Here is a 22274-nt window from a genome sequence, read left to right as displayed (position 1 = left end):
ACAAAAAAGTTCAATGTAACATTTTTTTGTACGTCGCATCCGCCATTTCCGACCGCGCATGTGCGGCCATAACTCCGCCCCCTCCCCCCTGGACATAGACTGGGCAGCGGATGCACTGAAAAACTGCATCCGCCTATTAACTAGTTAAATGCCGCTGTCAAACGCAGACAGCAGCATTTAACTACCGCATCCGGCCGGGCGGCCGGAAATGATGTCATCGCCGACCCCCGTCACATGATCGGGGGTCGGCGATGCATCAGGAAGGTAACCATAGAGGTCCTTGAGACCTCTATGGTTACTGATGCCGGCCTGCTGTGAGCGCCCCCCTGTGGTCGGCGCTCACAGCACACCTGCATTTCTGCTGTATAGCAGCGATCTTATGATCGCTGCTACATAGCAGAGCCGATCGCGTTGTGCCTGCTTCTAGCCTCCCATGGAGGCTACTGAAGCATGGCAAAAGTAAAAAAAAAAAGTTTAAAAAAATGTGAAAAAAATAAAAAAAACATAAAAGTTTAAATCAAAAGTTTGGAATTTTTTTTCACCACTTAGGTAAAAAATAACCTAGTCATGTTAGGTGTCTATGAACTCGTAGTGACCTGCAGAATCATAATGGCAGGTCAGTTTTAGCAATTAGTGAACCTAGCAAAAAAGCCAAGCAAAAAACAAGTGTGGGATTGCACTTTTTTTGCAATTTCACCGCACTTGGAATTTTTTTCCCGTTTTCTAGTACACGACATGGTAAAACCAATGATGTCGTTCAAAAGTACAACTCGTCCCTCAAAAAATAAGCCCTCACATGACCAAATTGACAGAAAAATAAAAAAGTTATGGCTCTGGGAAGGTGGGGAGCAAAAAACGAAAACGAAAAAACGGAAAAAGCTCCGGGGGTGAAGGGGTTAAGTACCCTTAACTGCCACCGTTAAAAGGTGTATCAGCGGTCGTTAAAGGGTTAAACACACACGCACCGCAGGTCATTTTATAAAGGGTATAAAAAAATCGCAGTGGGCATGAGATTTCTATAAATCCCATCCACTTTGTTGGGACTGTAAGAAGGTGTGTATTTTATGCAGTGAAAATACTCAATGTAAGAACTTAACCATATATTGCAATATTATTATTATGAAATCTTATATTGGAAATATAGATAATAGTAAACTATTGATTTTCTCGAGGTAGGATAAAATTAGTATTAGACACCTCAATCTAGGGAAGGGAGAGGTGACAGCATGTGCTTGAAAGACCAGGACTGTATTTTTGTCCCATTCCATAACATGTCACAATATCCAGAAAAAGTAAATGTTTACACAAGTGAAGAACATTTAGCGTCCAAACTCTGTTTAACATATTTTATGGGGGAAAAGACATATGTAAAAGCCGGCCTCACTGATTAAACCCATGGTGCTTCCCTCCATGCCTGAGTTTGAAACTGATGCTCAGCCTGTGGTGTTGACACTTTAATTATTGCTAGGCAACTTCCTTTTATGGTGAGATGCCCCTTTAAGATTGCATCACCAGATTCCTTGATGACATCACTGATGACATGTTAACGTTCCTCCACAAGATTCCGTTATTATGACATCATAATGCGCCGCCACTACTTAACCAAGTGCTTACTGCCCAGGAGTCATTGTTGTCAGTGATTGGCTGCGAAGCTGGTGATATACTGACTGCGCTTGGATTTGCTTGAAATGGCTGGAATTATCATAGATAAATATATAGTGTGGACAGACCTCAGGAAGATTCTTAGGATCTATGCCCCTGAGAATGTGCCAGCTATACCCGATGGCGTCCTCAGCTTCACTTACCGGATGGTTATGAAGCTAGTGAGCGACTGCCTGACCCAATTCTATCGAGCTCGTATAAGCTCAGAATATCTTGAGCATTTACAGATGAACATCAGGACATTAGTACAACAGGCAAGTAATCTGGGCAAATCATATAAAATAATAATGGATAATAATCATAAAATACAAGCTGGGGAGGGGGGCGGTGATAGTGTGGGCCTGCATGCTCTAAAATGCCAGGGCTGAATTTTACTCCCAGTCCACCCTGGTCACAATATGTAAAAAAAAGTAAATGTTTACACATGTAAAAACTATGTAGCATCCAAAACCTGTTTAAAATAATTTTTTGGGGGAAAGACGGATATAAAAGCCTGATTAGAAGAGCAAAGCCATGTTTTTTCCTCTTTCCCTGATTCTGGTTCTGATGCCCAACCCATAATGTTGCCACCTTAATTGTTACTAGAATGTTGCTAGGCAACTTCCTTTTATGGTGAGATGCCCCTTTAACTCCTTCACCACCTTTGCGATTTTCCTTTTTGTGCTTTTGGTTTTTTTTCTCCCCTTCTTCTCAGAGCCATAACATTTTTTTACCATAAATATAGCCTATGAGGGCTTGTTTTTTGCAGGCCGAGTTGTAGTTTTTAATGACACCATAGATTGCATATATTGTACTTGAAAACGGGAAAAAAATTTGAAGTGCTGTGAAATTGCAAAAAAGTGCAATTCCACAGTTTTTTTATTTAAAATGTTCAATGAATGCTAAAACTGACCTGGTCATATGCTTCTACGGGTCAGTATGAGAATGCAGATACCAAACATGTATAGGTTCTTTTTTTACTTATGTGGTGGAAAACAAAATCTGAACGCCGGCCATGAGTCAGCGTTCATAAAATGTAATGAATGGACAGGCACACTGGCCTTCTGCAGACCCCAGCTGTCATTACCACCCATCGCAACCCTAGAATCATGTGACAAGGGCGCTAATGAGCAAGACTTGTGACACGGTTTCGGTCAACATGTCTTAAATGCTGTTGTCAGTGATTGACAGCGGCATTTAAGTGGTTGACAGCCGAAATCCATCTGCATCTATTTGTGGGTCATGACAGCTGATCAAATCAGCTGTCATGTGCGGGTAGAGATGCCGGCTCTGGCGCTGCCTAAAAAAGACAGGGACACAACCTTGGGCGTACCTATACTTTCAAGGATGTAAATGGGTAAAGATTCCATCCCCGGATTCCATGATGACACCACTGATAAAATGTTAACATTCCTCCACAAGATTCCATGATGACATCATAATGCACCGCCACTGCTTACCCAAGTGCTTACTGCCCAGGTGTCATTGTTGTCAGTGATTGGCTGCGAAGCTGGTGATATACTGACTGCGCTTGGATTTGTTAGAAATGTCTAGAATTTCTTCAGATAAACGTGAAGTGTTGGCACTACCACAGGGGATTCTTACCACCTATGCCCCTGACATTGTGCTACCACTACCTGATGGCGTCCTCAGCTTCACTTACCGGATGGTTATGAAGCTAGTGAGCGACTGCCGGACCAAATACCACCGAGGTCGTATAAGCTCAGAATATCTTGAGCATTTACAGATGAACATCAGGACATTAGTACAACAGGCAAGCAACAGACAAACTGGGCAAAGCGTATAAAATAATAATGAATAATATTTATAACAAGTTTATTTACATGAAATATGTATTTTGGCCAAGAGCAATATAATTTATCGCTTATACGAAATATCCATATATGTATTAATTGTAGCTGTAGATTGCAGGAGTCAAATGGTGACATAAATAGTGTCCTATATTCTCTACTTTCTCTCATGATTTTCCTTTTTTGTTTATTTCAATTTTTATAGGCTGAAGAAAGATCCCGAAGTGGAGATTTGGCCTTTCTTAAAAAAGTGGCCCGAAAGTTCCTGGATGTACTAGAATATATGGAGCCCTCACTGATGTATTTGGTAAGAATCCGTCATCTTCTATATCTCATGTCTATCTTGTCTGATCTTCTCCAGATTCCTAGTCATATAGCAGAATGTCATATTTCTCATATTAGAAGCCTCCCAGTCCGCTACTGGCAGATACAGGATATTTTATGGCCGCCTGTCTCTGCTCCATCCTCTGTGGTGACAGTCTGTGCTGTACTCAGTGGTGCGGACCTTTCAGATCACATCTGTCTCACTTTATCTTCACAATCTGCCTTCTTGTAAATGCTGCAGTTCTGGTAACAGATGTTATTGGAGAACTGTTGTATTTACAAGTCCCTTATATATTAATGTGGATTTACTGGACGGAGCGGCGGTATATATGCCATACAATACCGCAATTATGTAAATCCAGGTTTAGTCCTTTCTGTCTTTTGTGTACTATAATTAAGTATTTGTAAAAGTTGTATTAATTGTACGTATTATATCCATTAGGAAACACCGGACGGTGACTCCAAAAAGGGGCAACAACGAAATATCGCTGACCCCAATACCAGTGAGCCACGGCTAAAAAGAGATCTGACTGAAGGTAAGCTGATCATCTCGCCTTCCTACAAACATTAATATTATGGAGATATCAGAGAATATATAAATTTACTCTTCATCCTATGTATGAGGCCAGTGACGGCTCCTGGACCTCCTATAGACTATAATAGAGAAGGCCCATGCAATTCTGAAAACCCCTCTGATTCTCTTCTGAGATCTTCTCAGCCCCAAAATGCACAAGGAACCTCATAGGGTCCCCATTCAAGTCCTTGTCAGATCCCGAACAATCACACATTTATGGTAGAGTAGATCTATCTATGGATGTGCCATAATTATATACAGTATGTGCAGAATATCCATAAAACTTGTATTACACCATTTACTTGTCTTTCCTTCCTTATATCGATGTTATTTATTAAATATTGATATCATCTAATACATGATGTCTCTTCATTATTTTATCATTATATTAGAGACAACTGAGCCGGCAACTGCTGACGGTGGAATACCTGAGACACCAGAGATCCCCGAATCTGCCAGTGTAAGTATCAGAGAAGACATATGTATATCATCCGATAACGGGGTATGAATTACATATCACATGTTACACCCCATAAGACAGCGGGTTAATTCTATTCTTAATGTAGATTGGACCTATTATTACTATTCCTGTCTCCTCTGTGTGATGTCCCTTACCATCCCCTCCAGTACAATGATATATGTGCATGGAGGCTATCCCCATAATATAATAGTGTCTGGGGAGCGTCCTGCTAGTATCATGTCCTCTACATCTGCTGCAGTGTAATCTGCAGGGACATAATCTAGGGGAAAAGTTCCTGCATCTGCAGCTTTTATTTTCCTGCAACTTTTATGTCTCATTGTCATTTCTTATTCTTCTAGGCCGTGATCAGATCATTGAACCCTATGAGTAAACAAAAGATCAACAACTTTACCCAGATCAAAGTGATCGGCAGGGGATCTTATGGGTGAGCTTTATGTATAAGCTACATTTTTCCCAAACTCCTTATGATGAATCCTCTGTCTATATGTCCTCCTGCCTTGGGGAAATTCCTGTATATGAGTCCACGTCTAAATATTTCTGTTGTCCAAGATCTGAAACATTTTTACTTTTTCATCTGATAGAGCTTTGTAAGGACTTGTTTTTTGTGAGCCGAGCTGTTGTTATTGATAGCACTTTGCACTAGATCTAATCTACATCTAGTCATCTAGTCCACATCTATTTGTCACGATTCAGCTCAGTTATGATGTGATATGGATGAATACCTCCCATAAGTGATCATTCATGCCGAGTTATTTTGTGTATTTCCAGATAATGATTTCTAGTGACGGCCATACATCTAGTATTAACTATTAGTGATGAGTGAGTATGCTCGTTACTTGAGCTTTCCAAGCATGCTCGGGTGGTCTCTGAGTAGTTTGGGTGTGCTCGGAGATTTAGTTTGTGTCGCCGCAGCTGCATGATTTGCGGCTGCTAGACAGCCGGAATACATGTGGGGTTTTCCTAACAAACAGGCAATCCCCACATGTATTCGGGTTGTCTAACAGCAGCAAATCATGCAGCTGCGGTCATACAAACTAAATCTCCGAGCACGCCAAAATACTTGGAGAACACCCGAGCATCCTCAGAAAACCCGAGTAACGAGTATATTCGCTCATCACTATTAACTAATAGTGCAGAAGATCTTTTCACATATAGACAGACTGTTAGTAAGAATTCTGTATAAATTATGGATTTTTCTCCTCTACAGGGTCGTCCAATTAGTGCGTCATAAAGACACGAACAAGGTTTACGCCATGAAGAAACAAACCAGGAAACACTGGGTTCGTGGAAGAGAAATTGCAAGGACCTATCTGGAAAGGGATATTGGAATATTCTCTGATTGTCCCTTTGTTGTCTCCACGCTTTGTTGCTTCAAATCTAAAAGACATCTGTGTACGGTCATGGAATTTGAAGCAGGTAAGATATATCCATTGTATCTATATCCAGCCCATATCTGCTTAAATATATAAAGGTACCAATGTATTTATTACATTTCATTCATCTACATGCTCATAAGAACAGTTTAGGAGGGTTACATCTTTCTGACAGATAATAATTTTCTTTGCTTCTTATTGCATTTTTTTTCTGATGTTGGGACAACAAAAACACTGCAATTCCAACTGCAGTTTTTTTGTTTTTGTATTATGTATCTTGAATGGAGGAAGAATGATTTTTAGATTTAATTTTCTTTCCCCAAATATTTTTATTATTATTTTATTTTTTAGTCTCCATAAGGGACCTGAACTTGCGATTATATAATCGCATTTCCTATGTACTGCAATATGGATATTGCAGAATATGGTGAAAATCTTGGTCCCCTATGAAGCCAAGCTACACACTGACCTTCACAGAAGTACCATAATGGCAAGGATAGTAGTCTTCTGCAGCCATAGCCAACCACTGACATGAAATGGGGACGATGAGTGCTTAGAGCAGCTCGCCTCCAGGTCACCTGCTGTCACAGTGCAATGTAAGAGTTTACCAGCAGGGGGCAGATCGGAGCCCTGTTTTTGTATAGGACTACTCTGTAGTATACGCGCTCCATCACAAGACTACTCTGCAGTATGCAGTATACAGTACGCATTCTACATCACACAGTGTATCTCTATGATTGACTCCCTGCCCCAATGTCTCAGCTTATTTCTCATTCACACTCATCATGTGTAATTTACATTGTAAAAAACCCTCACCTGTCATATTTGCTTTCTGCTCTAGGAGGAGACTGCGGTAGGCTCCTAAAGGCATATGGTCGTTTACCCCTTGACTTGGCCCGCATGTACATTGCGGAAACGGTGCTTGCTGTGGAATATCTGCACAGCTATGGCGTGGTTCACCGAGACTTGAAGCCTGAAAAGTAAGTGAATGCAGCAGTTTAATACAGGGAAAGACAGTTATAGTTTGGTATACAGTCTATGGGTTATTACTTAGGGCTGACAATATCTTTTCTTTCACAGCCTCATGATATCATCAACTGGACATATCAAAGTCAAACATTTTGGGCTTGCAAAACTCGGAGTCATGAGACCAACATCACACATTTACAAGGCTCGAACTAAAGACATCACCAGAGAGTTCCCTGGTAATGAGGTTAGCTCTACATAAATAACTTATTCTTTACACATCTGATCTATTTCTGCGTCTCTGATATTTTTCACATGGAAAACGTTTCCACTGATATTAGTTGTCAAAGTTATTTTCATTGATCATCTTCTCATTGTTCTGTTGGTTTCCAGATGTTTGGCACCTTGGTTTATCTAGCCCCAGAAGTCATCGCACTGGAGGGCTATGGAAGGCCTATTGACTGGTGGGCAATAGGAATCATCTTATTTAAATTTCTCACCGGCCATGTGCCATTTAGAGGAAGCTGCCAAAAAGATATTTTCCGCAAAATCATCACGGGTAAGTAAAATAATCTGACTACTGTGTGATGCCATAGTAATTTGGTTCAGTTGTTAGGTTCATTATTTGGTTTAGTTACTTGTTGTTTTTGAGAATTTGTTTTTAAATGATAGTAAATGTAGAGACTTTATTTTCTGTAATATTTTCTTTTTATATAACAGATAAGATCACTTTGAAATTTAAAAATCTTGCTCTTCATCCCGATGCTGAAAACATCATGACTCAGCTGCTCCGAAAAAATCCAAAACGTAGACTCGGGACAGGTAATGTATATAGTAGTATTAATAATGACGTATAACTCCTCTGTGACCTTACACATAGATAATTTCCATGAGGATGAGCACCGAGGTCTCTGCTTTACCTTCTTGTCTCTTCCCCATCTTCATGCCATGTCTTCCAGTATATGTTGGCTCTACTATGTCTTCAGCTTAGATTAACATAAAATGTACAGTCCTCCTAACATTGTCTGAATCACTTTTTTCTTGTCTTCCGTTTCCAGGAGGAGCAAATGAAATCAAGAGTCATCCATTCCTGAGTAAGTTAGATTTCAAGAACCTTCAACATCAGAAGCCGCAGATTTGGCCAAAGCTTACGTCAGACGAGGACACCCGCTACTTTCCTAGTAAGTAGAATAAGATGTCATCTGCCATTTGTCTTGTCTTTCATTTTATGTGACAATATGTTCCCATCATTATTAGTAATAACATGGTGACTGTGACTATATTAATAATCTCTGCTAATACTTGTTCTTTGTAGCTGGCGATAGGAGACTCAAACCTATGCGTTCAGATAAGGGTGAAGTCATTGATTGTCCAGAAGGCCTAAACGATGCATCATCTTCTCAAAGACATTCTAAGGTAAGTATATGATCAGTAAATCCACAAAACTATAACTAAAAATAGTATTAACCCCTTCACGACATGCCCCGTACTAGGACGGCGCATGTCGTGTCTCCTCCTTTGATGTGGGCTCCGGCGCTGAGCCCACATCAAAGTCACGACATGTCAGCTGTTTTGTACAGCTGATATGTGTGCGCAATAGCGGCAGGTGGAATCGCGATTTACCCGCCGCTATTAACTAGTTAAATGCCGCTGTCAAACACTGACAGCGGCATTTAACTACCGCTTCCGGCCACGCGGCCGGAAATGAGCGCATCGCCGACCCCCCGTCATATGACCGGGGTCAGCGATGCATCAGAATGGTAACCATGGAGGTCCTTGAGACCTCTATCGTTACTGATGCCGGCCTGCTGTGAGCGCCACCCTGTGGTCAGCACTCATAGCAAGCCTGCAATTCAGCTACATAGCAGCGATCTGATGATCGCTGCTATGTAGCTGAGCCGATCGAGTTGTGCCAGCTTCTAGCCTCCCATGGAGGCTACTGAAGCATGGCGAAAGTTAAAAAAAAATGTTTTTAAAAATATGAAAAAAATAAAAAAAATATTGAAGTTTAAATCACCCCCCTTTCGCCCCATCCAAAATAAAACAATTTAAAAAAAATCAAACCTACACATATTTGGTATCGCCGCATTCAGAATCACCCGATCTATCAAATTAAAAAAAGCATTAACCTGATTGCTAAACAGCGTAGTGAGAAAAATTTGAAACCCCAGAATTACATTTTTTTGGTCGCCGCGACATTGCATTAAAATGCAATAACGGACGATCAAAAGAACGTATCTGCACAAAAGTGTTATCATTAAAAATGTCAGCTCGGCACACAAAGAAAAAGCCCTCACCCAACCCCAGATCACGAAAAATGGAGACGCTATGAGTATCGGAAAATGGTGCATTTTTTTTAGCAAAGTTTTGAATTTTTTTCACCACTTAGATAAAAAATAACCTAGACATGTTAGGTGTCTATGAACTCATACTGACCTGGAGAATCATAATATCAGGTCAGTTTTAGCATTTAGTGAACCTAGCAAAAAAGCCAAACAAAAAACTAGTGTGGGATTGCACTTTTTATGCAATTTCACCACACTTGGAATTTTTTTCCCATTTTCTAGTACCAGACATTGTAAAACCAATGGCGTTGTTCAAAAGTACAACTTGTCCCGCAAAAAATAAGCCCTCATATAACCATATTGACGGAAAAATAAAAAAGTTATGGCTCTGGGAAGGAGGGGAGCGAAAAACGAAAACGCAAAAACGAAAAAGGGCCGCGGCGTGAAGGGGTTGAAATACTACATATATATATTTGATTTTACTCTATGTATTTTAGCTATATGCCACCAATACCAGGATGATGAGCAATGAAGATCATGAGCCATCTCCAGATTCTTCTCCAGAGACCAGCACCAAACACTCAGACGTGTGAGTAGACTATTATTATGGGGTACAGTACTGACATACCTTCAGAATACCAAATACAAGATGCACATGACACAATACTACATCCAGAACCCACCACCCCATGATTGATCATCACTGTAGGGTCTGGCTTGTGATAACGCTGGTGATAACAGCTGATAATTGTGACCAGCCTTTAATTTCCATTTCATTGAAGCCCTTTATTACTAGTTATTCTTCATTCTTGCTGATAGAAGGCAGTCCTGTGCAAGGTGTCCCTTCCATTTTGTCCAAGTTTCCTAACTGCCCATACAGAAAGGAGTCTTTTTACTTTTAATTGCTTTTACTTGTAATTTATTTATTTTTCTTCTACCAAACAGGCAGAAAGAATCTTCTTCTACTACAAGTGATACTGATAGTGAGTATTTCTCTGCTGAAAACGGCAAGTCACCATCTCCCATATTGTCAGGTATGTGCAGGTCTATAGGACATCTTGATGTCACCACTGACCAATAGGTGTAATGTAAATGTTACATGAGGGCTCAGAAAATCACTGCTTTTTTGTGCCTTTAAAATAACAATCCAACACTTTAATGTATAAAATTTTCACTCTTTTGTTCTGTGCATTAAAAGTTATAAGAGGCCATACAGTCTGGTGCCCCATACTGATCACAAATACTGTGCCCATGGCTCGATCAAGCCCCAAACTAACCCTATATGTACCCTTAATGTGACACAGATGGTTTACGTAATGATTATATGATAACACTGCTGCAACTAATGTCATATTGAAGGGAACCTGTCACCAGATTTTTCCCCTATAACCTAAGACCACCACCTTTCAGCTCCGTGCTACAGCATTCTGGAATTTCTGTATATAATTCTGCAAGCTGCCCTTCAAAACACAAAAAAGACATTTTATTATACTCACTGATGGTGCAGTCCGGACTGATGGGCGTTACTGTTCTTGGTCCAGAGCCTCCTCTCTTGCGATGCCGTTCTTCTTCTCTGCTTCATGTGGATGATGCTTCCTATGTCATCCACACAGTGTTCCCCCATTACGTTCCTGCGCAGGCACACTTTCCTCTGCCCTGCTGAGGGCAGATCAAAATACTGTAGTGCACATGCGCATGTGCTCTTTGGCCCTTCCCCAATTAGTGATGAGCAAGTGTGCTCGTTACTCACATTTTCCGAACATGCTCGGGTGTTCTCCGAGTAGTTTGGGCGTGCTCTGAAATTAAGTTTTAGTCCCCACAGCTGCATGATTTGAGAGTGCTAGATAGCCTGAATACATGTGGGGATTTCCAAAAAAAACGGGCAATCCCCACATGTATTCAGGCTGTCAGCAGCTGCAAATCATGCAGCTGCGGTGACTAAAATATAATTTCCGAGCATGCCCAAAATACTCAAAGAACACCCAAGCATGCTCGGAAAACTCGAGTAACGAGCACACTTGCTCATCACTATATGTCAATGGTGGGATTTTCACATTACTAACAATGATAATTGACTTGCATTTCTCACTTTTTTATATGAATTTCCAGTTGAGAAGAAAAATACAACTGCATTAAAACTGGGAGAAGAGCAAGACCCAGAAATAGTAGCAGAGACAGAACCTAGCAGAGGTAAGTGTGACAATGAGGTCTATGATGTCTGATGTTGGCGACTGAGAATAATTCGCGAGGGGGGTATATTATATATAGTGATGAGCGAGGGTGCTCGTACTCGAGATTTCCAAGCATGCTCAGGTGTTCTCCGATTATTTTGGGCGTGCTCAGAAATTAAGTTTTAGTCCCCGCAGATGCATGATTTGTGACTACTAGACAGCCTGAATACATGTGGGGATTTCCTAAAAAAGGACAATCCCCACATGTATTCAGGCTGTCTAGCAGCCGCAAATCATGCAGCTGCGGGGACTAAATTTGAATTTCCGAGCACTCCCAAAATAATCGGAGAACACTGGAGCATGCTCGGAAAACTTGAGTAATGAGCACACTCGCTCATCTCTATATGTCAATGGTGGGATTTTCACATCTATGACTAACAATAATTATTGACTTGTTTTTCTGACTTTTTTACATAAATTTCCAGTTGAGACAAAAAATACAACTGCATTAAAACTGGGAGAAGATCAAGACCCAGATATAGTAGCAGAGACAGAACCTAGCAGAGGTAAGTGTGACAATGAGGTCTATGTTGTATGATGTCGGCGATTGAGAATTATTCACGAGCAGATGTTAACTCCCAGTGGTACGATTGCCACATGTATGATGACTGACAATGATCACTGACTTGTTTTTTTTTTTATTTTTTATATGAATTTTTAGTTGAGAAGAAAAATAAGTCTGCAATAAAACTGGCAGGAGAGAAAAATGCCAAAATAGTAGAAGAGCGAGAACCTAGAAGACGTAAGTGTGATAATAAGGTCTATGTTGTTTGATGTTGGCCAGTGAGAATAATTCATGTGGAGAAGATGTTATCTGTCAGTGGTGGGATTGTCATATGTATGATGACTGACAATGATCATCCTGTTCCTCTGCACAGATAAGATTTCTCTCCCCTCCTGCCACAATGACACCAAAGCAGTATCTTCTAATATGGAGTCCTATTACTTACTTTAGTTTTATATCTCCTCTCATAGGTTCCATCTTCCGACGGATCATATCATCCTGCCGGCGTGGACTATCCAGGGCTGCTCGCAGCATCAGAAAACGATGCATTTTTCCAATCTGTCATTAGGGCACCATATACATCTAGTGCCCTGAAGAAAGTACAGCAAGTCCATCATCAAAGCTGTACTTGGGCAGCACGGTGGCTCAGTGGTTAGCACTGTTGCTTTGCAGCACTGGGATCCTGGGTTTAAATGTCACTAAGGAAAACATCTGCATGGAGTTTGTATGTTCTCCCCGTGTTTGCGTGGGTTTCCTCCGGGTACTCCGGTTTCCTCCCACACTCCAAAGACATACTGATAGGGAATTTTCTGTGGAATATGATGGCGCACAAAAACACGTAAGAAATAATACCCGTGCGGAAACATTTCTAACATCTACCTGTGGCCTTCTGACCAGCTAAAAGCATCTGCAGAAGATGAAGGCCCCTTCAAGCACATCACATCTTCCATTCAATTCCTAATTTTAAAAAAATAAATAAATTCTGAATTAATTAATGTTACTTTGTTATAGAATATTTCTGAAATATATGGCATACCAATACTGTACGTCGTACATGTTTGAAGCACCCTCATGAAGTTTTGTTTTTTCACTAAACGTGTATGTACTGTAGTGTGGTGGGGTAATATACTTCCCTATTGCCATCTTCTCTGGGATCAAGCTCTGTCCGACTCCTCTTTTGTGTGATGTCATAGCTACATAGTTGAAAAAAGACCTAGGCCCATCAAGTTTAACCTTTCTCCACCAATTGTCCATTTTGTCACTAAATTAAATATAACCCACAATGCTACGTGTATTGAGGAAATCATCCAGCCCTTTTTAAAAAGTTGTTGTAGTGTCTGCCATTACTAGTTCTTGTGGTAGGGCATCCCACAGTCTGACTGCTCTAGCTGTAAATAACCCTTTCCTATTTAGCTGTCAGAATTGCCTGTCATTGCTCTTCTGTCTGTTCGGCTCACTCTATGCTCTCGGTGTAAGCGAGAAGTCTCATCTATAATGCAAGCCTATGGGGCCTTGTTCTGACGCTCCATAGGCTTACATTGTTTAAGCCACATCCGGGTTACATAGAGCGCAATATGACCCGGTCTGTCTGGAGAGCGGTGACAACAATCAGATGAGGAGCAATCGGCACTAGATACCAGTGAACTCGGTGGTAGATGAATATATTAACATACACTGCAGACCAGAGGTGTTGCTAGGATCCTAAAAGATTAGAGGCTCAGCTCCAAAGTACATGTCTTCTCACATGACCCCTCGCGACTTATAAGAGGATTTATACATACAGTATTTAATTACATAAATTAAGAAGAGTCGCAGGAGACTAGATGAATATATATGCACATACAGTGCCTTGCGAAAGTATTCGGCTCCTTTGAAGTTTTAAACCTTTTCTCACATATCATGCTTCAGACATAAAGATACCAAATGTAAATTTTTGGTGAAGAATCAACAACGAGTGGAACACAATTGTGAAGTTGAATGAAATTTATTGGTTATTTTAAATTTTTGTGCAAATTCAAAAACTGAAAAGTCTTGTTTGGCATTGTTTCCAAAAAGTTTGATTTTGGTTTCATCTGACCAGAGCACCTTCTTCCACATGTTTGGTGTGCCTCCCTGGTGGCTTGTTGCAAACTTTAAACAACACTTTTTATGGATATCTTTGAGAAATGGCTTTCTTCTTGCCACTCTTCCATAAAGACCAGATTTTGCAGTGTATGACTGATTGTTGTCCTATGGACAGACTGTCCCACCTCAGATGTAGATCTCTGCAGTTCATCCAGAGTGATCATGGGCCTCTTGGCTGCATCTCTAATCAGTCTTCTCCTTGCTTGAGATGAAAGTTTAGAGGGTCTTGGTAGATTTGCAGTGGTATGATACTCCTTCCATTTCAATATGATCACTTGTACAGTGCTCCTTGGGATGTTTAAAGTTTTGGAAATAATTTTGTATCTAAATCTGGCTTTAAACTTCTCCACAACAGTATCACGGGCCTGCCTGTTGTGTTCCTTGGTCTTCATGATGCTCTCTGTGCTTCAAACAGAACCCTGAGACTATCACAGAGCAGGTGCATTTATGCGGAGACTTGATTACACACAGGTGGATTATATTTATCATCATTAGGCATGTAGGACAACATTGGATCATTCAGAGATCCACAGTGAACTTCTGGAGTGAGTTTGCTGCACTGAAAGTAAAGGGGCCGAATAATATTGCACGCCCCACTTTTCAGTTTTTGAATTTCCACAAAAATTTTAAATAACCAATAAATTTCGTTCAACTTAACAATTGTGTTCCACTTGTTGCTGATTCTTCACCAAAAATTTACATTTGGTATCTTTATGTTTCAAGCATGATACAGTTACATGAAAAAGTTTGGGCACCCCTATTAATCTTAAGCTTAATGTTTTATAAAAATTGTTTTTTTTGCAACAGTTACTTCAGTTTCATATATCTAATAACTGTTGGACACAGTAATGTTTCTGCCTTGAAATGAGGTTTATTGTACTAACAGAAAATGTGCAATCTGCATTCAAACAAATTTGACAGGTGCATAAGTATGGGCACCCTTATCATTTTCTTGTTTTAAATACTCCTACCTACTTTTTACTGACTTACTAAAGCACTTTTTTTGGTTTTGTAACCTCATTGAGCTTTGAACTTCATAGCCCGGTGTATGCAATCATGAGAAAAGCTACTTAAAGTGGCCACTTGCAAGTTGTTCTCCTGTTTGAATCTCCTCTGAAGAGTGGCATCATGGGCTCCTCAAAACAACTGTCAAATGATCTGAAAGCAAAGATTATTAAACATAGTTGTTCAGGGGAAGGATACATAAAGCTGTCTCAGAGATTTAACCTGTCAATTTCCACTGTGAGGAACATAGTAAGGAAATGGAAGAACACAGGTACAGTTCTTGTTAAGGCCAGAAGTGGCAGGCCAAGAAAAACATCAGAAAGGCAGAGAAGAAGAATGGTGAGATCAGTCAAGGACAATCCTCAGACCACCTCGAGAGAGCTGCAGCATCAACTTGCAGCAGATGGTGTCACTGTGCATCGATCAACTATACAACGCACTTTGCACAAGGAGAAGCGGTATGGGAGAGTGATGCGAAAGAAGCCATTTTTTGCAAGCACGCCACAAACAGAGTCAGCTGAGGTATGCTAAAGCACATTTGGAGAAGCCAATTTCTATTTGGAAGAGGGTCCTGTGGACTGATGAAACCAAGATTGAGTTGTTTGGTCATACAAAAAGGCGTTATGCATGGCGGCCAAAAAACACAGCATTCCAAGAAAAACACTTGCTACCCACAGTAAAATTTGGTGGAGGTTCCATCATGCTTTGGGGCTGTGTGGCCAATGCCGGCACTGGGAATCTTGTTAAAGTTGAGGGACGCATGGATTCCTCTCAGTATCAGCAGATTCTTGACAATAATGTTCATGAATCAGTGACAAAGTTGAAGTTACGCAGGGGATGAATCTTTCAGCAAGACAATGATCAAAAACATTGCTCCAAATCTACTCAGGCATTCATGCAGAGGAACAATTACACTGTTCTGGAATGGCCATCCCAGTCCCCAGACCTGAATATCATTGAACATCTGTGGGATCATTTGAAGAGGGCTGTCCATGCTCGGCGACCATCAAACTTAACTGAACTGGAATGGTTTTGTAAAGAGGAATGGTCAAAAATACCTTCATCCAGGATCCAGGAACTCATTAAAAGCTACAGGAAGGGACTAGAGGCTGTTATTTTTTCAAAAGGAGGATCTACTAAATATTAATGTCACTTTTCTGGTGAGGTTCCCATACTTATGCACCTGTCAAATTTTGTTTGAATGCAGATTGCACATTTTCTGAAAGTACAATAAACCTCATTTCACGGCAGAAACATTACTGTGTCCAACAGTTATTAGATATATGAAGCTGAAATAGCTGTTGCGAAAAAAAACAATTTTTATAAAACATTCAGCTTAAGATTAATAGGGGTGCCCAAACTTTTTCATATAACTGTATGTGGGAAAAAGTTGAAAAGTTCAAGGGAGCCGAATACTTTCGCAAGGCACTGTAGGTACACAAGGTTATAAATTATGTAATTTTATAAATACAGGAAGTATGTGCATACGTCTAGGATATGAATCCCGAAGAAAAACTAATCTGAGCATTAAAGGGAACAAAACACCAGAGAACTGAAAAAAAAAGTCAATAGACCAATGTATGAAAATATAAAAATTATATTACATTTGTCAAGTATAGAAGGTGTGGGAGAAACACAAATATAAGAAAAAAGGGCGCATAACATAGTTGTATTTAGTAAAAGTGACGTATGTCAAGGTTAGGTAGGGACACGTGCTGCATAACGCTGTCAACAGTGTATTGAAAATATCTGAATACTATCAAGTAAGAACAAATGTAATTTTACATAAAGACACTGCGAGTATGGTATAGCACTATGGTTAGTCAAGAAAGTTACTAAATGTACAGGTCCTTCTCAAAAAATTAGCATATAGTGTTAAATTTCATTATTTACCATAATGTAATGATTACAATTAAACTTTCATATATTATAGATTCATTATCCACCAACTGAAATTTGTCAGGTCTTTTATTGTTTTAATACTGATGATTTTGGCATACAACTCCTGATAACCCCAAAAACCTGTCTCAATAAATTAGCATATTTCACCCGTCCAATCAAATAAAAGTGTTTTTTAATAACAAACAAAAAAACCATCAAATAATAATGTTCAGTTATGCACTCAATACTTGGTCGGGAATCCTTTGGCAGAAATGACTGCTTCAATGCAGCGTGGCATGGAGGTAATCAGCCTGTGACACTGCTGAGATGTTATGGAGGCCCAGGATGCTTCAATAGCGGCCTTAAGCTCATCCAGAGTGTTGGGTCTTGCGTCTCTCAACTTTCTCTTCACAATATCCCACAGATTCTCTATGGGGTTCAGGTCAGGAGAGTTGGCAGGCCAATTGAGCACAGTAATACCATGGTCAGTAAACCATTTACCAGTGGTTTTGGCACTGTGAGCAGGTGCCAGGAAGCATGAAGTGCTCCAAAATCTCCTGATAGCTAGCTGCATTGACCCTGCCCTTGATGAAACACAGTGGACCAACACCAGCAGCTGACATGGCACCCCACACCACTGACTGTGGGTACTTGACACTGGACTTCAGGCATTTTGGCATTTCCTTCTCCCCAGTCTTCCTCCAGACTCTGGCACCTTGATTTCCGAATGACATGCAAAATTTGCTTTCATCAGAAAAAAGTACTTGGGACCACTTAGCAACAGTCCAGTGCTGCTTCTCTGTAGCCCAGGTCAGGCGCTTCTGCCGCTGTTTATGGTTCAAAAGTGGCTTTACCTGGGGAATGCGGCACCTGTAGCCCATTTCCTGCACACGCCTGTGCACGGTGGCTCTGGATGTTTCCACACCAGACTCAGTCCACTGCTTCCTCAGGTTCCCCAAGGTCTGGAATCGGTCCTTCTCCACAATCTTCCTCAGGGTCCGGTCACCTCTTCTCGTTGTACAGCGTTTTCTGCCACATTGTTTCCTTCCAACAGACTTACCATTGAGGTGCCTTGATACAGCACTCTGGGAACAGCCTATTTGTTGAGAAATTTCTTTCTGGGTCTTACCCTCTTGCTTGAGGGTGTCAATGATGGCCTTCTTGACATCTGTCAGGTCGCTAGTCTTACCCATGATGGGGGTTTTGAGTAATGAACCAGGCAGGGAGTTTTTAAAAGCCTCAGGTATCTTTTGCATGTGTTTAGAGTTAATTAGTTGATTCAGAAGATTAGGGTAATAGGTCGTTTAGAGAACCTTTTCTTGATATGCTAATTTATTGAGACAGGTTTTTTGGGTTATCAGGAGTTGTAGGCCAAAATCATCAGTATTAAAACAATAAAAGACCTGACAAATTTCAGTTGGTGGATAATGAATCTATAATATATGAAAGTTTAATTGTAATCATTACATTATGGTAAATAATGAAATTTAACACTATATGCTAATTTTTTGAGAAGGACCTGTATAAGTGGATACAAATACTAAATACCGTATTTTACGCATTATAAAATGCATTTTTTCCCCCAAATATGGGGGGGGGAATGGGGGTGCATCTTATAATGCGTTTATACCTTAACTGTACCGTTCCTGCAGGCTGGGATGAGGGTGGTTCCAGATGCCGCTGCTGCCCAGGGGTGTCCGCCGCTGCTGCTGCCCGGGGTGTCCGCCACTGTGGCGGGGCTCTGCCAACATTTCGTGAAAGGCCAGATCCCCCTGCAGTTCCTGATTTCCTCCTGTGCGGTGGACTCTGGGAAAATGGCCACCGGTGGGCGGCACATGTGCAGATAGAGATCTTGGCACCAATATCTTGGGAGATGAGATTTCAGAGCTGAGATCTCATCTCCCAAGATCTTGATGCCGAGATCTCCACCTGCGTATGTACCAACCCCCGGAGGCCATTTTCCCGGAGTCCACCACACAGGAGGAAAGGGCACTGGCCTTTCATAAAATGTCGGGACTGCCCTCCCGCAGTGGCGGCGGACACCCCAGGCAGCAGTGCCGAGCACCCCAGCAGCACTGCCGGGGACACCCGCAGCACCGGACACCCCCTCATCCCGGCCTGCGGCATGCAGCATCACCCCACTCCTGCCTCCTCCAACAGCGACCCTGGGACCCCACTTCACCGCAGCCATCACCCCCAGTAAGCAATAAGACGCATGGATTATAAGAAGCACCACCATTTTATTAAAAAAAGTTTTTTTCCTATTTTTCTCCTCAAAATTTGGGGAGCGTCTTATAATCCGAAAAATACGGTAGTTAGCATAGATAAAGTATATATAGGTGGATATGCCACATGCACAATAGTATATATTTTTTTGCAGTTAGATGATCTAGTCGGGGAACATAGCCAGAGATGAGACTTGTCCAGTTCTGCCTCCAGCGCCGGAGCATTTCAGAGAAGAATATAAATGGGACAACCATCTTGTAGATTGTGAGCCCTCGCGGGCAGGATCCTCTCTCCTCATGTACCAGTTGTGACTTGTATTGTTCAAGATTATTGTACCTGTTTTTTATTATGTATACCCCTCCTCACATGTATAGCGCCATGGAATAAATGGCGCTATAATAATAAATAATGATAATAATAATAATAACTAGTCCTCTCTATAGTGATATTCTTGTGCTGATAATACAGTGACTTTATTGAAACTACAACTCACATCTCAGAAAATGATACATTGTTAGAATCAGATTCTCATCCCCTAAATCATGCTGTGATTAGACAAATGTGTTTCAGAACTATGATGAATATGTATTAAAAAAAACAGGCATAGATGTCCAACAATACAGACAAAAGGACAAATTAGTGGGTGAGCCAGAGAAGGAGCCCAAATAGAACAATGGCACCAATACTTATATGGCATAACAAAATAGAAAAGTATTACCTGTACAGGTATTTAAAACATACAAAAGTCACATAATATAAAGCTCAAAGTGCCTACCGAGCACCCAACACGCGTTTCCCAATGCTTCAACAGGGTATTTTGTGGGACTATGGGCTAGGTATTTAAAGTGCCCGCTACCAATCAGCATATACTTAAAGCAATATATGAGTAAGAGTATAATAGTTACCTCCCGTATAATGGAGACACACATGATCTATCACAAATGACAGTGTGGCACACCAGGAGTTCGGGTACTACAGTAGTGCTGCCTTCCTCTCGGGGAAGGTAGTGCTATGCCTGGAAACAAGAGGGATCCTTTTGGCAGGTTATCCCACACACAACACATTCTGACTCTAGGCCAGGAGGGGGAGCTCAAAACCTGGTTTTAGGGGAACTTCCCTGGTTTTAGGGGAACATCCTGGACTGGAGGAGGAGTCAGTTCAGTCTGGAGTAGACAGCAACGAGTGAGGAGCAGAGGAGAGATAGATGGCTCAAGGAGGCTGTGAGTGGGCCTCCTGTGAGCCAGAGTGCAGAAACCGGGCACCGTGAGCCCGAGGTTATGGATAACTGTAAGGTCCACAACAGACCCGAAGGGCATAGGACTATACGTAAACTGCCCGTACAACACCTGTGGTACAGCAGCATTCTGGAGCCTGGAGTCACCATGCAGAGACCCCAGAAGGAATGGCTCAAGCTGCCTTCCATACAGGTACTGTCCCAGGACAGTAAAGAACTAGGACCTTGTTAGGACACTTCAGATAGCAAGGAAATAATAGTGAGCGCAAAGTGGAAGGCTCCTAGCCTGACCTGCCAAGGGTATTTCCACTTGTTTCCAGGCTGTCTGGACTCCTTTTGTACCTGTGGCTGGTACCCTGGACTGTGGCCTACTACCACCAGTAAACCAGGTACAGACTTTACAACTCTGTGTCATCCACTTATTCGTCGGCATACATCATCCTTGCCACACACTTTGGGAGCCCTGGGGACACCGCTTCACCTGTGGGAAGCGTTACCATCTTGCTGCAACAACATCACCCCAGAGGACCCCTTTAAGCAGCGTCAGTCCCTATTAACCGAGAATCACAGGTAGCGTCGTGAACAATAGACTTTATCCACAATTCCTCTAAAAAGACCATTCCCCCTTTTATTGGGCGCCCAGGGCCACGGACCGGATCGCAGCCACCATGACATCCCCTTTAAGACCAGAGCCGGTACCAAGTACCCCAAGGCCCAGGCAGGTGACTCAACTTGGCGTCACGAACAGGATCTATTGTGAGACTATTGGACTGAGACATTGCACCAAAACCGCCATTGCCATGCCTCATGGAGCGTGAGGAGAAGAAGGGGCGTACCTTCGTGGGTGGAGCGATCAAAAAGAGTGCCAAGAGGAAGCTGGTGCCGTGTTGCGAAAGGAGCCGCAAGTGAGGACGTGGTACAGCAGAGCCGGAAGTGGAGACGCCGGGTAGCAACACTGCAAGTGAGGACGTCATGCAACAGAGCTGTGAGTGAGGACGTCGTGCCACAAAGCCCTGGATGGAGGACTTGGAGAGGCGCCTGTCCGTGCAGAGGATGAACAGCTGCGGACCGCGCGCAGGAGAGATGCCGGACCTCTACAAGGTAGGCACGAGGGACAAGCTATGTCTGACCCAGGAGGGGAATTGGCGACGGACGCAGTCGCAGGCCCGGAGATGCCCCAAGACCTCGGGGTGGATGCAGCCACCAGCCCCATGGTACCCCAGTCCCCAGCACAGGCGCACCTGCAGGTCCAATACTGCCACCAGGCCCCGCAACTTCTACCAGCTGGCCGGATCACGCTGCAGCTACAGCGCCCATCATGCCGCTGTCCATGCCCTTTATTCCTGGAGCGGCCTGGCTTCCACAATATTCTGGGGAGTCCCATACATTAAGTGACTTTAAGGAGAGGCTCTGCAACCTATTTGAGGTATACCCCCTGACAGAGCATCAGAAGTTCAACATTCTAACTAGACAATTGATAGGCGCAGCCCTAAGAGAAGTGAAATCCTAGCCAAACATGGAAAAAGGAACTGTGCAGCAGATATTTGCCAGACTTAAAACCACCCTTGACACCCGCACCGCTGCAGAAATCAAAATGAAGTTTTTTGGGTGCA

At 42.0% G+C, this 22274-nt stretch overlaps 1 protein-coding gene across 2 annotated transcripts; it reads left to right on the top strand.

The window, feature by feature from the left end:
- Positions 1-1643: 1643 nt before the first annotated feature.
- On the top strand, positions 1644-13365 carry LOC143783480 (microtubule-associated serine/threonine-protein kinase 4-like). Of its 2 annotated transcripts, none has more exons than XM_077271881.1 (18): positions 1644-1916; positions 3658-3759; positions 4219-4312; positions 4743-4810; positions 5170-5255; positions 6039-6247; positions 7046-7184; positions 7285-7417; positions 7564-7729; positions 7891-7992; positions 8229-8351; positions 8486-8586; positions 9953-10044; positions 10401-10489; positions 11565-11645; positions 12112-12192; positions 12348-12428; positions 12662-13364. In XM_077271881.1, the coding sequence occupies exons 1-18, from the start codon at positions 1689-1691 to the stop codon at positions 12757-12759; spliced, it is 2073 nt and encodes a 690-aa protein (XP_077127996.1). In that variant the 5' UTR covers positions 1644-1688; the 3' UTR covers positions 12760-13364. The 2 variants fall into 2 exon arrangements, with proteins under 2 accessions (XP_077127996.1, XP_077127995.1); XM_077271880.1 differs by lacking the exon at positions 1644-1916 and adding an exon at positions 3146-3415 and having other exon boundaries at positions 12662-13365.
- The last annotated feature ends 8909 nt before the right edge of the window (positions 13366-22274 follow it).

This window comes from Ranitomeya variabilis, chromosome 6 (assembly GCF_051348905.1).
Source record: "Ranitomeya variabilis isolate aRanVar5 chromosome 6, aRanVar5.hap1, whole genome shotgun sequence".
Lineage (NCBI taxonomy): Eukaryota > Metazoa > Chordata > Amphibia > Anura > Dendrobatidae > Ranitomeya > Ranitomeya variabilis.
Note: the sequence above shows the minus strand (reverse complement) of the source record. Positions and strands in the feature narration are given on the sequence as shown.